Source organism: Artibeus jamaicensis, unplaced genomic scaffold (genome assembly GCF_021234435.1).
Source record: "Artibeus jamaicensis isolate MK-2021 breed Jamaican fruit bat unplaced genomic scaffold, CSHL_Jam_final contig_475, whole genome shotgun sequence".
NCBI lineage: Eukaryota > Metazoa > Chordata > Mammalia > Chiroptera > Phyllostomidae > Artibeus > Artibeus jamaicensis.
Genome location: NW_026521852.1, coordinates 7,827,180 through 7,841,139, shown reverse-complemented (window position 1 = coordinate 7,841,139; position 13,960 = coordinate 7,827,180). Strand labels below are relative to the sequence as shown.

At 45.9% G+C, this 13,960-nt stretch overlaps 1 protein-coding gene across 10 annotated transcripts in view; it reads left to right on the top strand.

The window, feature by feature from the left end:
- The window catches only part of KIRREL1 (kirre like nephrin family adhesion molecule 1), a 123,738-nt gene that overhangs the window by 97,313 nt on the left and 12,465 nt on the right, over positions 1 to 13,960 (top strand). For 3 of the 10 annotated variants that reach the window (XM_053667989.1, XM_053667990.1, XM_037137033.2), the window contains exons 2-4: positions 6,294 to 6,464; positions 8,290 to 8,439; positions 12,981 to 13,138. In XM_053667989.1, the coding sequence (XP_053523964.1) occupies positions 6,294 to 6,464; positions 8,290 to 8,439; positions 12,981 to 13,138 (479 nt within the window). Of the gene's footprint in view, positions 1 to 2,838; positions 2,975 to 6,293; positions 6,465 to 8,289; positions 8,440 to 12,980; positions 13,139 to 13,960 lie in introns of those variants that run through there. The other 7 variants (XM_053667986.1, XM_037137039.2, XM_053667988.1 and 4 more) reach the window with 5 other exon arrangements.

Genomic DNA, 13,960 nt, shown 5'->3' with positions numbered 1-13,960 from the left:
CTTAGACTGGTGCTGCCAGGTGTGCAAGGCCATTTATTTGATACTGCTTTCTTGTTCTGTCTGTGTCCAGTCCTGTTCTGGTTCTCCTCTCATCTGGCTCCTGGGCCCCACATCACCATTCCACAGTCAGGTATTTGTCTACATTTCTGTTTAGCACTGCTTTTATTTCCTGGAAATGGGGTATGGGCAGAAGAATGTAACTGAAACTTTGCTCCTAGTTCCCATGCAGATGTTGCTCTGTGTCAAGAATGGTGGAAGATCAGGTACATGTTCTCGGCATTGTGTGTATCCTTGTTAGCCACTGTTACTGACTGGTTCTTGGTGCCTTCTTGACACTCAAAGACACACACAGTGCCCCTTTTTTGTTTGTAATGCCACCAGGACATCTCTGCCCTTCCTTTTGTGTCCTGTCCTATGCTGGCACCCCATTGCTCACTTGCTAGGCTTTTTCCTCAGCAATTTCCATATTCTTTTATGACCATCTGCGTCTCTGCATCACTTCATCAGAAGCTTCCAGAGTTCTGTTTCTCCCACCCAGTCCAAGTCTACTTCCTCTTTCAGGGAGCCTCCCAGGACTGACTCCAAGCCCTTCCCCAGCACTTTTCTTCCTTTCACTGCAACGACTGGAACACATGTCCCTCCAGTCTTCTGCCCTGTCTCTGCCTTTGCTGGAGTCTATGAGCCTGAACTGGAGCAGGCAGTACTCTGCCTTCTTTCCTTGTTTCAAAGGGTAGGACTTTGCTCAGGAATCCACTCACTTTTAGTCCATCAATCAACAGACTTACTCAGAATACCTACTATGTGCCTGGCAGCCAAAGCCAATAATAGGTGATGGGGCTGGAGCTCTGAACAACAAATTCCAGATACAAAGAATCCCCCCAGAGCAGCAAGGGGGGTGGGCAGTGCAATGTGGACCTTTTTTTAAAAAAAAATTTATTGACTATGCTATTACAGATGTCCCATTTCCCCACCTTCATTACCCTCCACCCTGCACATCCTCTCCCACCCACATTCCCCCCCTTTAGTTCATGTCTATGTGTCATAAGTTCTTTAGCTTCTACATTTCCCATACTATTCTTACCCTCCCCCTGTCTATTTTCTACCTACCTTCTATGCTTATTCTCTGTACCTTTTCCCCCTCTCTTCTCCTCCCACTCCCCTGTTGCTAACCCTCCATGTGATCTCCATTTCTGTGGTTCTGTTCCTGTTCTAGTTGTTTGCTTAGTTTGCTTCTGCTTTAGGTGTCATTGTTAATAATTGTGAGTTTGCCATCTTTTTACTGCTCATATTTTTTATCTTCTTCTTAGATATGTCTCTTTAACATTTCATATAGTAAGGGCTTGGTGATGATGAACTTCTTTAACTTGACCTTATCTGGGAAGTGCTTTATCTGCCTTTCCATTCTAAATGAAAGCTTTGCTGGGTAGAGCAATCTTGGATGTAGGTCCTTGTCTTTCATGACTTGGAATACTTCTTTCTAGCCACTTCTTGCCTGTAAGGTCTCTTTTGAGAAATCAGTTGACCGTCTTACGGGAACTCCTTTGCAGGTGACTGTCCCCTTATCTCTTGCTGCTTCTAGGATTCTCTCCTTCATTTTAATCTTGGCTAATGTAATTCTGATGTGCCTTGGTGTGTTCCTCCTTGGGTCCACCTTCTTTTGGACTCTCTGAGCTTCTTGGACTTCCTGGAAGTCTATTTCCTTTGCCAGATTGGGGAAGTTCTCCTTTATTATTTGTTGAAATAAGTTTTCCACTTGTGGCTGTTCCTCTTCTCCTTCTGGTACCCCTATAATTTGGATGTTGGGATGTTTAAAGATATCCTGGAGGTTCCTAAGCCTCTACTCCTTTTTTGAATTCTTGTTTCTTCATTCTTTTCTGTTTGGTTGTTTCTTTCTTCCTTCTGATCCACTCCATTGATTTGAGTCTCAATTTTCTTCCCATCACTATTGGTTCCTCATGCATTTTCCTTCATTTCACTGAGCATAGCCTTCAATTGTTCTTCTAATTTGTGACCAAATTCAACCAGTTCTGTGAGCATCCTGATCACCAGTGCTTTGAACTGTGCATCTGATAGGTTGGCTATCTCTCGGTCACTTAGTTGTATTATTTCTGGAGCTTTGATTTGTTCTTCTGTTTTAGCCATTTTTTTGTCTTGTTGTGCCTGTTATGTAGTGAACGGTGGAGCCTTAGGTGTTCACCAAGGTGGGGCAACCCAGTGGCTGGTTTGTGATGCTATATGTGGGGGCAGGGTCTTAACAGTGGTCCTTACTCTGCTCTCTGTCAGACCTCAGTTTCTTCCACTGCTCCCCCCCAAGCAAACTGGGCCCTCTGGTGCTGGTTCCTGGGTGGGTGGCCTTGTGTATATTCTAGGACCCTGTGGGTCACTCCAATGAACTCTCCTGTGAGCCTGGGAATCTCTCCCCACACATCAACCTTCATAGGTGTCAGTGTTTTGAAGGCTTTATTTCCTGGTGCTGGGACCCTGGGCTGCACAGTCTTTCTCACTCCCCAGTTATCTGCATGCAAATGTGGGACTGCCAGGTCAGCCATCCGCCTTGCACACAGTGCCTTGCTTCACACTCGCCCCCACTTTGTGCTTGGGGTCTTCCAACCACTGCCTGGGTGCCCAGGGTCTGCTCTCCCAGGGTGCCTTGCACTCCCGGTGTCACCACTTCCTGTGCCAAGACCTCTCTCCACTCAGCCACTTGACTCTGCCCTGACTGGATGAATATGTCTGTTTCGGCTCCTTGGCTGTCCGACTTTTATACAGTTCAATTCTCTGTCAGTTCTGGCTGTTATTTTGCTTCTAAATTTTTTTTGTCTTTGTTTTGGTTGTGCGAGGAGGTACAGTGTATCTACCTATGCCTCCATCTTGACCAGAAGTCTCAATGTGGACCTTCTATAGCTGAGGTGAGAAGCGAGTGCGAAGGGCTCTGAGGGCATGCAGGCCAGTCATGGAAGACTTCACAGAGGAGGTAACTATTTGCATCTCAAAGGAGAGGGAGAAAACAGTATTCCACCCAGAGAAAGGCTTGACCAAGGGTATAAAGGGGTCACAAAACCATGGAGCATGAAGAGAGGAGAGAATGGGGCTTGGGGCTTTCTCTTAATCATGAACCAAGTTAGGACAACCTGAGGACATCTGGACTCTGTCTCAGATACTGTCTTGGTTGCAGGGACTGTTTGGGGGCCAGGAAACATTGTCTGTTACAGGTGCAGGCTTGGGATCTAGGCTACCTTTCCCTTGAATTAAATTCCCTAGACCCTTCATTTTCCTTTCTCTCCAGACTCTTTCCTCAGGATTATTTCCTCCATTCTTCTGTCTCCAGATAAATTGCTTCAACCAGGCTTAAACAAAGAGGGTATTTTACTTCAAAATCACCAGAAGAGGAACTTTGTCATGTCTCTGCTCAGGTTTCTGGAGGTCCCACTATTTATTCAACTGCCTAGGAAAGATAAAGGCCATAGGTACAATTTAGTGGGTACATGTAAGGGAATGCACCAGGTATGTCATAAATCTCATCCTATTCAATTTTCACAACACTCTGGGAGGTAAGCATTTGCATCCCTCAGTTTACCCATAAGGGAAATAAGGTAGAGATAAGTGACTTGACCAAGGTCACATGGTTAGGAAGTGGCAAAGGCACTAAACAAACTTGACTGTTTCCTAAATCTGTGCTTTTAAAAGGGAGCTTTGCAGTTCTTAGTCCAGACTTATCATTGTATAGGTGAACAATGGAGGCCAGACAGGAAAGTGATAGGCCCAAGGTCACACTACTCCTCCCCCTGGCAAGATTTTCATCTCTGACTGACCCCAGCAGCTATTCTACTGACTTTGTCCTGCTGCAGGGCCACTGCCTTTTTGCTTCAGTGGACAAGGAGCCAGCTTCTCACCATTCTTTGGATATTTCACTAGGAAGTGTTCAGGCCCCATACCGGAAAGCTGTAAACATAAATTTAATCTCTAAGCCAAGGCTTACAGGCCACCCAAATCTGAAGGCCTTGACTCAGACTCTGGAGGTCATAGGAAGGAGAAATGTGAGTGTGGAGAGTTTGTGGCATGAAGCTACACTAGACAAATGCATAATGATATGAGTAAATTTGAATAATAATGATGAAATGCCTGAATTAATAATGCTGGCTGCTCACCTGACTTGCCACCTCCCTTGGAAATATAAGTGAGCCTATATCTTTGTTTTTTTGGAAGACATGGATGAACTGTCAGGTCAGCAGAGCTGGAGAATTGCTCATAACAGTGTGGGGGAGGAGCCCTGCTTCTAATTCCCTGATCCTCTGCAGACCTAAAGAGCTAGATTTGCACACTTAACCAAAAGAGGACTTCCTTTGTGTATTCAATTATATGCTCTCCACCAACCCAATTTTGGCCCAGTCCCCTCTCCCTTCATCCCTTTATATGCAGCAACCAATAGAGATGTCAAATGTGCAGGGAAATTCAGGGGAAAAAGGTAGTATGGCCCTGGCCCTGAGCAGAGGTTCCATTCTGATGGAACAGATAGGGCAGTCATCCCACCTACCAGATGCCATCCAACCCCATGACAAACAAAAGCATGGGTACAGGCTGTCTGATAGCTTGGGATGGGAAATCCGATGGATAGACTTGTGACAACAGGGCTGAGTGATGGTATAAGCTGTGTTTGCCCAAGGAGCTAAGGGACCAATCTAAGAAGACTTTTTGGATGAGATGAATGTGGACCGAGTTTGGAAAAAAAGGGAGAAATGAAGCTGGAGGAGGAAAAAGAAGGGAGGATGGGACTGGGGTCCTGTCTCTGATAACTTAGAGGGAGGTCTTGGAATGAGGAGGAACAGGTTCCATTTGCTTACTTACACACAGAGTGATGGAGAATCAGAGAGATTTTGGAAAGCTTAGTTTAGAAACAGTTGGATTTGGGATGGTGGTCTCTGCAAAGACTTGTGAACTGGAGAGGAAAAGAAGGGTAAGGAGTCCCCTGAGTTCTAGGGAAATTTGATTTGTTTCCAGTGATATTACAGGTTGGGGACATGGTTTGGATGCCCAGACTTCTCCCTTTTCCTTCCCACAGTTCCTCCATTTCCTATTCTCTTCCCTGCAGCCCTGCACTGGAAACTGAGGCACTGCTCCTGGAGCTTTGCATCTTGCTCAGGCCTTCCCACCACTGGGCTTAGCAGACTGGCTGGAGTGGGTGGGTGGGAGTGTTGGGGAAGAAGAAACTACCACCCAATCCTCTGCTCCATTAGTATCCACAATTAAAGGCAAATAATCTGCAGTGCTCTAATCAAATGTTCTTGGCTGAACTGCCAGCCAGGAAACCATGTATAGCTCCCTACAGTGCAGGAGGCCAAGCATGTGCTGGGTGTCTTTGTGTGTGCACTCATACACCTAGTGCGTGGGAGCCAGGGCTGAACATGTAGAATAGGGCAAGTTGCCATGAAGTAGGATCATAGCCACTTTGTTTTGGATATACAGCCTCTCAGGAAGCTTGTATACATACCTGCCCCATAGAAACTGCCCTTATGCACTCACTGGATTCATTCATAGGGAAATCTACCTGGTATAGTTGCACATGTGGGTTATTTCACACTGGCTCATACAAAACATGTCCAAGTAGAGGCCCAGTGGTATATTAATGTCTCAAGGACTGAGAGGGGTGGCAGCATCCCCGGTAGCATTTTTTATGGACTTCCTGGAAGAGAGGAATGTGCTTTACACTTATTTCTCTAGCCTCTCCTGCTTCTTGCCCAGAAAATGACTTCTCAAAGGCCAAAAACATTTTAATATCAGTTAGAGTATTTTATTGTTTCAACAAGACTTTATTAAGCACCATGGAGCCAGAGCTAAAGTAAACTGACATAGGCGTGAGAGTGAGAGGGCAGTGGTATAGGAAGAGCCCAGGACCTGGAGTACTGAGGTTCAGGTTTGAATCCCCAGCTCTGTTCTTAACTCACTGGGTGTCCTTGGGTAAGTTACTCATCTCCTAGACCTCAGTGTCCTCATTTGTAAAATGAGAGTTCAACTACCTTAATCTATAAGGCCTTTACATTATATTGTACCACTTTCTATAATTGCTGAGCACTTTGGTTCCTGAAACCATTCCCATGGTCCATAGAGGGAGAAAAGAATCAAGGCTGGGCATTGACATCTTGCAAGAAAGGTATTGAGGCAAAAGTGGGGCAGAGACTCAAGTGTCCACCTGCCCAGACTTCATTTCTCTCAAGCTTGATGCAGGATGGTAGCAGGAGCCTGGGAATGGTTGCCTCTTGGGGGAATCCCCTTTCCTCATGCATCTCCTTACCCAGTGCCAGCTTTGGCTTTGCCAGGGACCCAGACTCGCTTCAGCCAGGAGCCAGTTGACCAGACTGTGGTGGCCGGACAGCGGGCCGTGCTTTCCTGCATACTGCTCAACTACTCAGGAATTGTGCAATGGACCAAGGATGGGCTGGCACTGGGCATGGGCCAAGGACTCAAAGGTGAGTGGGACCACCTAGCTATCCCAATATCCAGACTATCCAGTCTTTTGACCTACCACCCCTCCCTTCCCCTAAATAGACTCCTGGACTCAGTATCCCTTCTCTGTGCTCCACCCAGGCTCTTCTGAGTGTGTGGGTCAGGCTCTCTTTCTCTTCTCCAGAGCTCTGTCTCCACTACTTTCCAAACCCTGCAGTTCTGTGTTTCTTCCTGTGGACTGGCTCAAGAAAGACAGTGAGAAGCCTGAGAGATCAAAGGAAACCAAGAGATATTTATGTAAAAAAGTTTCAGACAGACAAACAGACACCGAGAATGCTGCTACAGTCAGAAACGAGTGAAGCAGGAGGTGCTGGGAGAGTTTCCTGCAGAGCAAGAGAGGGACAGGCAACTTTTATATCAGGTTAGCTTTATTCCAACTCCTCTCCTGCCCCCTGCCCAGGCAATGTCTGCTCAGAGACCAAAAAGTCATTTTAATATCAGCCTGAGCACTTATTCATTTATTCAGTGGGCTTTCATTAAGCTCCATGGAACCAGTGCTGAAGCAAATATGAATCAGTAAAAATTAAATAAATAAAGAAAAGGAAATAAACAAAAAAATCTCCTGTATTCCAAAGCAAGCAAAGGTTCTTTTGGAAAGGCTACTTGGCAAAGTAGATGAGGAATCAAGTCACTTGGTGCTAGTCCTGCTCTGCTACTACCAACAGGGTGACCTTAAGAAAGTCACTTCACCTCTCTGGACCTTAGTTTACCACTGCATAAAATAGTATAATAGTCACAGTTCTGCCTGCCTTTTAAGCGCATTTGTAAATTTTGAACCAAATGAGAGAATATATTTTGTGAAAACACATTGTTTACTGTAAAGCAGTATAATGATAAAATTATGGGAGACTATATATTTTTATTCTTATCATTGCCCAAAGGGTTGAGATTATTTGCTGTGGGTGTCATGTATTAATACAGATGGGTGAAAGTTGTATGTTTAGAGCAATCTGTGTAAAGGAAAAAGATAGGTACAGTGGATCTATTGATGATAGACTGGGAGAGAGAGAGGGAAAGAGAAGTCAATATGGAGTGAGAAGAATCAATAGCTTCTGGACAGAGGAAAATAATGGGAAGAAGCTGATGGTGGGGAAGGGGAGGGCAGGAGAATATGAGGGGTTGGGCAGGAGCAAAGGAGACTGAATTGCATAGAGCCATGTTCTCTGAGGACCATCTGCCATAGACACAGCTTCTTCCAGGAATAGGAATTCTGGTTTAGAGGCTCCTTTAAGGAGCTAACAGGACCCTGCCTCATCCATTTTTCCCTTGGCAAGTGAGAGTAAAACCTTGATCTTCCTCGAACTTTCCTCTAGCCCCAGTGAGCTCATGTCTATGCTGCAATGCCCTATATTTCCTAGCACTATGCATCTTCCCATCTCTTCCTCTCCTTTCACTCTGCTGTCATCTTTATATTTTTCTCTTTTCTATTATGAGAATTTCTCTTCAAATTGCATTGCAGATTTCATCTCCTCCTGCTCATACCCTACTTCTACTCTCACTACCCTCACCCAACCTCTCATTACCACCCTGTCCCTTCATTCTCCTGCTTTATGGCTCCTAGTCCCACTGTGGGATTTTGTGACATTACAGTGTCCACATCTGGGACCCCATCCTTATCTATTGGGATGGGGTCCCAGAAGAGGGCAGAGGGTGGAGTGTTGGCCCTGGGATGGGATGTGAACCCTGATGGGGGGGATGAGAAGTGGGCAGAGGATATGCCCAGTCATTCAGGCTGGCTCCCAGGTTGGGATGGGGCTCATGCTGGGCTCCCCCTTTCTGTTCCTGCAGCATGGCCGAGGTACCAGGTCGTGGGCTCTGCAGACACCGGGCAGTACAACCTGGAGATCACTGATGCCGAGCTCTCTGATGATGCTTCTTATGAATGTCAGGCCACCGAGGCTGCTCTGCGCTCCCGGCGGGCGAAACTCACCGTGCTCAGTAATAGCTCCCAACACCCCTCAGTGCCCTCAGCCTACTCTTCCTCTCTCTTTCCCATGACATCCTGGCAGTCTCTCCCCTTTTCTAATTACCTCTTTCATTTTTCACTTCTCCATCTCCGTTCCTGGCCTTATGCTCCTTGTCTCTTCTTAGCTTTCTCTCCTCAACTCTGTCTTGTAACTTCTTCTAAAGCCAGGTTCAGATTGTAGAAAGCAAAATGGGGATGTGGACAGCCACTGGTGAAACATGTTGGGTATGTGAGGTCTGGCATCCTGTGCCAAGGCTGCTCAAGGACTGCTCAAGGACTTGGCTCTGCTCAAGGGCTAGGCTCTGCCTTCTGAATGTAACACTCTCCATGCCAGAGCAGAGGAGTGTTGGGGTGACAAAGACCTAGGCTTCATTCACCCAACCTCTCCTGGCAGACAGGCCTTTGGTGAGGGAGCTTCTCCTATCCTCTCTTCCACTCTACTGCCTCTGAGCTCCAGAAACTGCCTTCTTTGCTCCTTTTTTTCCTGACTCAGCTGCACTCAGCCCTCCCTCCCCTTCTCTTCCTCCTTTCCTCCTTTCCTCCCTCATCACTCACTCCTCCTCCTCAGAATCACTTGGACACTTCCTCTGGAAACAGGGAAGCAGGACTGGAAGAAATGGGCTGAGGGCTAAGGACTGGGGAAGGGGTCCTGTTGGCATCTGGATGGGCTCTGGAGGATGTAATGTCTCTCAGTTGCCACCCCAGAAGCACAGAGCAGATGTTCCTCTGTGATAACACTGGGGGCCATTTTCATAATGACGTGACTCTTTCCTACACACAGTACAAATATGAGGCTAGCTCTGATGTGCTTCCCACCTCAGCCATGCCTCTCTTTCAGGACCTCTGGCTCCATCAGTCTTTCTGTTTCACTCAAGGTCGGGAGCTCTCACTGGGCCTCTGCCTATCTTGTGCTTCTGTCTCTGCTTGACTGTCTGCTGGTGACTCTCTCTTCTTCCTTTGTTATCACTCTGTTCCTTGCTTTTTTTTCTGCCTTTGTTTGATCTATCATGCACCCTCTCTTTTCCTCCCCTAATTAGAATTTGTTGAAGTTGAATGAATGAGGTAATGAGTGAGCTTGAACACAAGGAAGTTTTTTTTTTTTTCTGTGGTGGGCAGTGGGGCATGACAGATACTTCTAGTATGACAGGAGGAGGAGGAGGCTTGGAATAGGAGTCAGGAGACCGGAGCCATTTTTGCATCAATAGTCGGAAGAGGTTGCAATCTCTGGACCTTAATTTTCTTACGGTTACATGGCATAATGAGACTACATTTTTCTTAGCAACCACCATTTTCTTGCTCCCTGTGCAAGAAGTTGTAAACTGAAAGTCTGGGAAATGTGAGGTTTCAAAATAAATGAAAACTGGGGGGACTCCACAACCAATATTGTTGGACATAAAGACCCTGAAGGAGTAGGGCTTAAGGTTGGTGTATGACATGAATTTCCACCCTGGTAAGGACAGAATGGGAAGAATTTGCAAGAAGCAGGATTGAGATGAGGGAGCAAGAGTTAGATGACCACCAGGGTGGGCATGGGAAGAAAAGACATGAGTTCCATCCCTTATTAGACTGTGTGAGCCCCATACTGGACCAGGCATTCCAAGGGAACCAAGAAATTCTTAGGAGACCTTCTCTCTTCTTTTTCTCTCCCCAACTGCCTCTGTTTTGGGTGTTGGAATAAGTGCTCTGGAAAACTCCCATTTTAATGAGAAGGCCCTGATGATTGTTCCTTCCTTTTCCTACTTGAGCACAGGCAGAAATAAAAAGAAATGAAGAAAGGCCAACTAAGCTCCTGAGTATTGCAGGAACAGGGCTTATAATGGTATCCAGTGGCTTGGTTCTTTCAAGGAAGGCTTCCTGGAAGAAGAAACTATAGATGGGAACCCACATAGAGGAGTACCTTGTTAAAAAAGCTTGCAAGTCAGTAAGGGAGAGCCATATGAGTAGGAGAGCTTGTTTGGAGGGCATGGTTTGTGTTGAGGATGAGGACCTTTGTAGCCTATCTGGGTGATTTGTACAGATGAGAGCAGCAAGAAAAGGCTCCAAGAATAGAAGAGATGAAAAGTTAGTCTGGCTGCTTTTCCCCCCTCCTTGTCTCTCTTGAATTTTCAAACTGTCTATCACCTACGGCCTCAAGCAGGCAATAAAAAGGCAGTACCTTTCTTGCATCCCTCCTTGCTTACCTGCACACACAGTTTTTTTTTTTCATGGCAGCCTTGGGGTGCAGACACTGTACAGGGCAGCCTTGGGGCACAGACACTGTACAGGGCACTGTAACTGGTGTCAGCCTCCCTGTACATAGCCAGCCTCATCAACTCCCCCCATCGGCAGCCAGACCCTCAGTATTCTCTCCTCCAAACCCCACCCCAGGTTAGCCTTCTTTACAGAATGGCCTTTCATTCTTCTTGCAGCAAGCTTAGAGATGTGGACTCTCAGCCCCCTCAGACACAGACACAGATATAATATAGATCTACAGATCTAGAGCTTCTTCATTATTCACAGTGAAAACAACTCAAGTGCAGCAGTGATGAGTATGTCTCCATGGTTTGTGGTCATGGTCCACCTCCTAGTTTTGCCATTTAACTCATTCTCCTGTCTCTGACCATATTTGCTTAACCTCCCTGAGCCTCAGTGCCTTATCTGTAAACTTGGATTCATGGTATTTACCATGAAAAGATTAATGAAATATACTTGGTGGTGAGGATTAAGTGAGATCATATATACAAGACACTTTGACACCTGGTGAGCATTCAATGTATGGTAGAAATATTGTCCATCACATTACAGTTTATAGGTACCTTCTCATTCTTGATCTCATTTCCCCATTCACAATAACAACCATAGGGAATAGGTATCAATGCCCATTTTCAAATTTTACAAAGAAGGAAATAGAGGCCAATGTCATATACATATTAATATGAAAATTTGTCACAAAGATAAAAATTTGTTCATAAAAAATATGTGTGAGCACATGCTATATAACTTATGGCTGGGCAGATACATCAACAATCTATTTTACTTTGCCCCAGATATGAGGGAAAAGGTGGGCTAGTGACAGAGGTGACAAATAGTCAATCTGAAAGGTTCAAGGAGAGGATCCCGAGTGGCAGCTCTTTATCCATGTCCTCCTACTTTTCTCTCTTTCCCACTCCATTTCCAAATCTGCGCCAATCTGGCACTGAAACTAGGTACACCGGTGACAAAGGGGAGTAGCTAGGCATTCAGGATAATTTGCTAGCCAGGAGTTGGAAGCACTGCTGACTTTTGTCTGAGCAGTAAAAACAAACACATTTCACATATTACCTGCGCTGTGCACATTACCATCTATATTCAGTGCCTTACCTGACTTTCATGACAGTTGCATAGGCAGACACTGTTGAAGAAATTAAGACTCAGTGACGTGAGGGACTCACTGAAGATCACAAGACAGGAAAACAAAAGTGCCAAGATTTAACACCAAGGTAGCCTGATTCTTTCCCCCTCCTACCACTCTGCATGCATGAGTTGAGCATAACAGTAGGAAACTTGTAGTCTGGTTCACCAGAGCATTTAGAAGACTATGGGGGTATTGACCATCTGCATTTCAACTTCTTAAGCACTTAGCAAGAGCCTACCTCAGACATATTCTGGGCACTGGAGAATATAAATATAGATGAAGCAAGGTCCCTGCTTTTCCAGGAATAATGGCTTTGGTTGGGGAAGTGGTGTGGGTAATTATCATAAGTAACCCAAACACAAAGTAGATAGTGAAAGGAGATTGGAGTTCCTGGCCAGGACTATTGAGGTGGTAGTTGTGGGGTGAGGAGGTATGGTATAGAAGGCCTTGTGCAGCAACAAAGATGCAAACAGAATGGATAGCACTTCAACAGAAGCCATGAAGGAAAGAAGAGCAAAAGCAAAGATGAGGTATGAAAGTGCAAGAACTTAGCCTAAGGATCCCCTAACAGTAGGCTGAGGTACTTGGAACTTCTACCCATAGCAATCGGTAGCCAGTGAAGGTGTTTGAGCAAAGAAGTAGCACAGATTTAGTGCTACTAAGCCTGAGAAAATAACCTGCTAGCAGTGATGGATGGGTTGGGTCTAGCAGGGAATGGAGTCAAAGAGTCCATTGGGAAGACTGCTATAATAGACTTGCTCATCTGGCTGCTTCAGGAAAGAGGAGCAGACAAGAGAAAATGGAAGAAACTCTGTGGAGGTAGCCACCTTTCTGTGCCAGGCCCCCCCAAGGTATGAGCTATACTCAAACCCTGATATAGACCAGTCCTTTCCTTATTTAAGGGCACTTCCTCATCTGTATGTATCCTTGAGCAATGGCAAGGGGTATAGTACTGGAATAAGGTAAAGGCTGTGGAAGAATAACTGATAAAGGGCATGAAAAGCTATATAAGTTGAGGGCCTTGCTTCACCCTGGAGTGGGTATGCCGAGGGAGGGATGACTTCAGGGACAGAGGTTTTGGTCATCAGGGCAGTAATGTCTGCACTGCACCCTGGACTGACTTTGTTCTCTCCCCCACAGTCCCTCCAGAGGATACTAGGATTGATGGAGGTCCTGTACTTCTGCTGCAAGCAGGCACCCCCTACAACCTCACATGCCGAGCCTTTAATGCTAAGCCTGCTGCTACCATCATCTGGTTCCGGGATGGGACTCAGCAGGAGGGTGCTGTGGCCAGCACGGTGAGACCCTGCATGTTCCCCCAGCTCCTCTTGGGCTTTGTCCCAGGTCACCTTTCCTTTCCCTGCTGAGTCTGACTTGGGAATGCAGATGAAAGAGGACTTAACGGTTACCTGAACCGACCCTCTTTTTATACAGTTGGAAAAATATAGGCCCAGAAAAGAGAAGTGGATTTTCAGGCTCATTATGCCATTCTATAGCTGAGCAGAGACTAAGAATAATTGTAATAATAGCTACATTGATGAGCTACTGTGTGCCAGGCATTGTGTATACTAAGCTTTGTGGATAGTACCTCTTAATCCTCACAGGAGTTTTCTAAGTTAGATGTTATTACCCCAGGTCATACAACCGGCATGAAGCAGAGCTGGGTTTTGTATGTAAGTCAGACTGTGCTCTGCCTACCGAGCACCTCAAACTTATTGTCTAGTTGGAAAATTTTCCCACTTGGGACAACTAAGAGGCTAAGGAGGCAGAGATCATCATGTACACTTTATAGATAAGCCTGTGGTAGAAAAAGACATCAGGTGACTTGCCCAGGATCACCTGGTAGAGTTAATAGTGATCTGCTGTTTAGAGTTTCTTCTGCCATCTGTGGACAAACATATGTTTACCCAGCCCTTTGCTAGGTGCTGCAAGAAACATTCCCCTTGTGGGGAGAGAGAGCTCACCTGTGTACCTTGGAGGGTGGCCCTGGAGAAAACTTGGAGCTCTGCCTTTGCCATATTGTACAATTCATTTCTCTTTGGCCTTAGTTTCACCATATGACAAATGAAAATTTGGCCTCAGTAGTGTTTAACTTTTTCACCACCGAGAGCTCTTGTTAT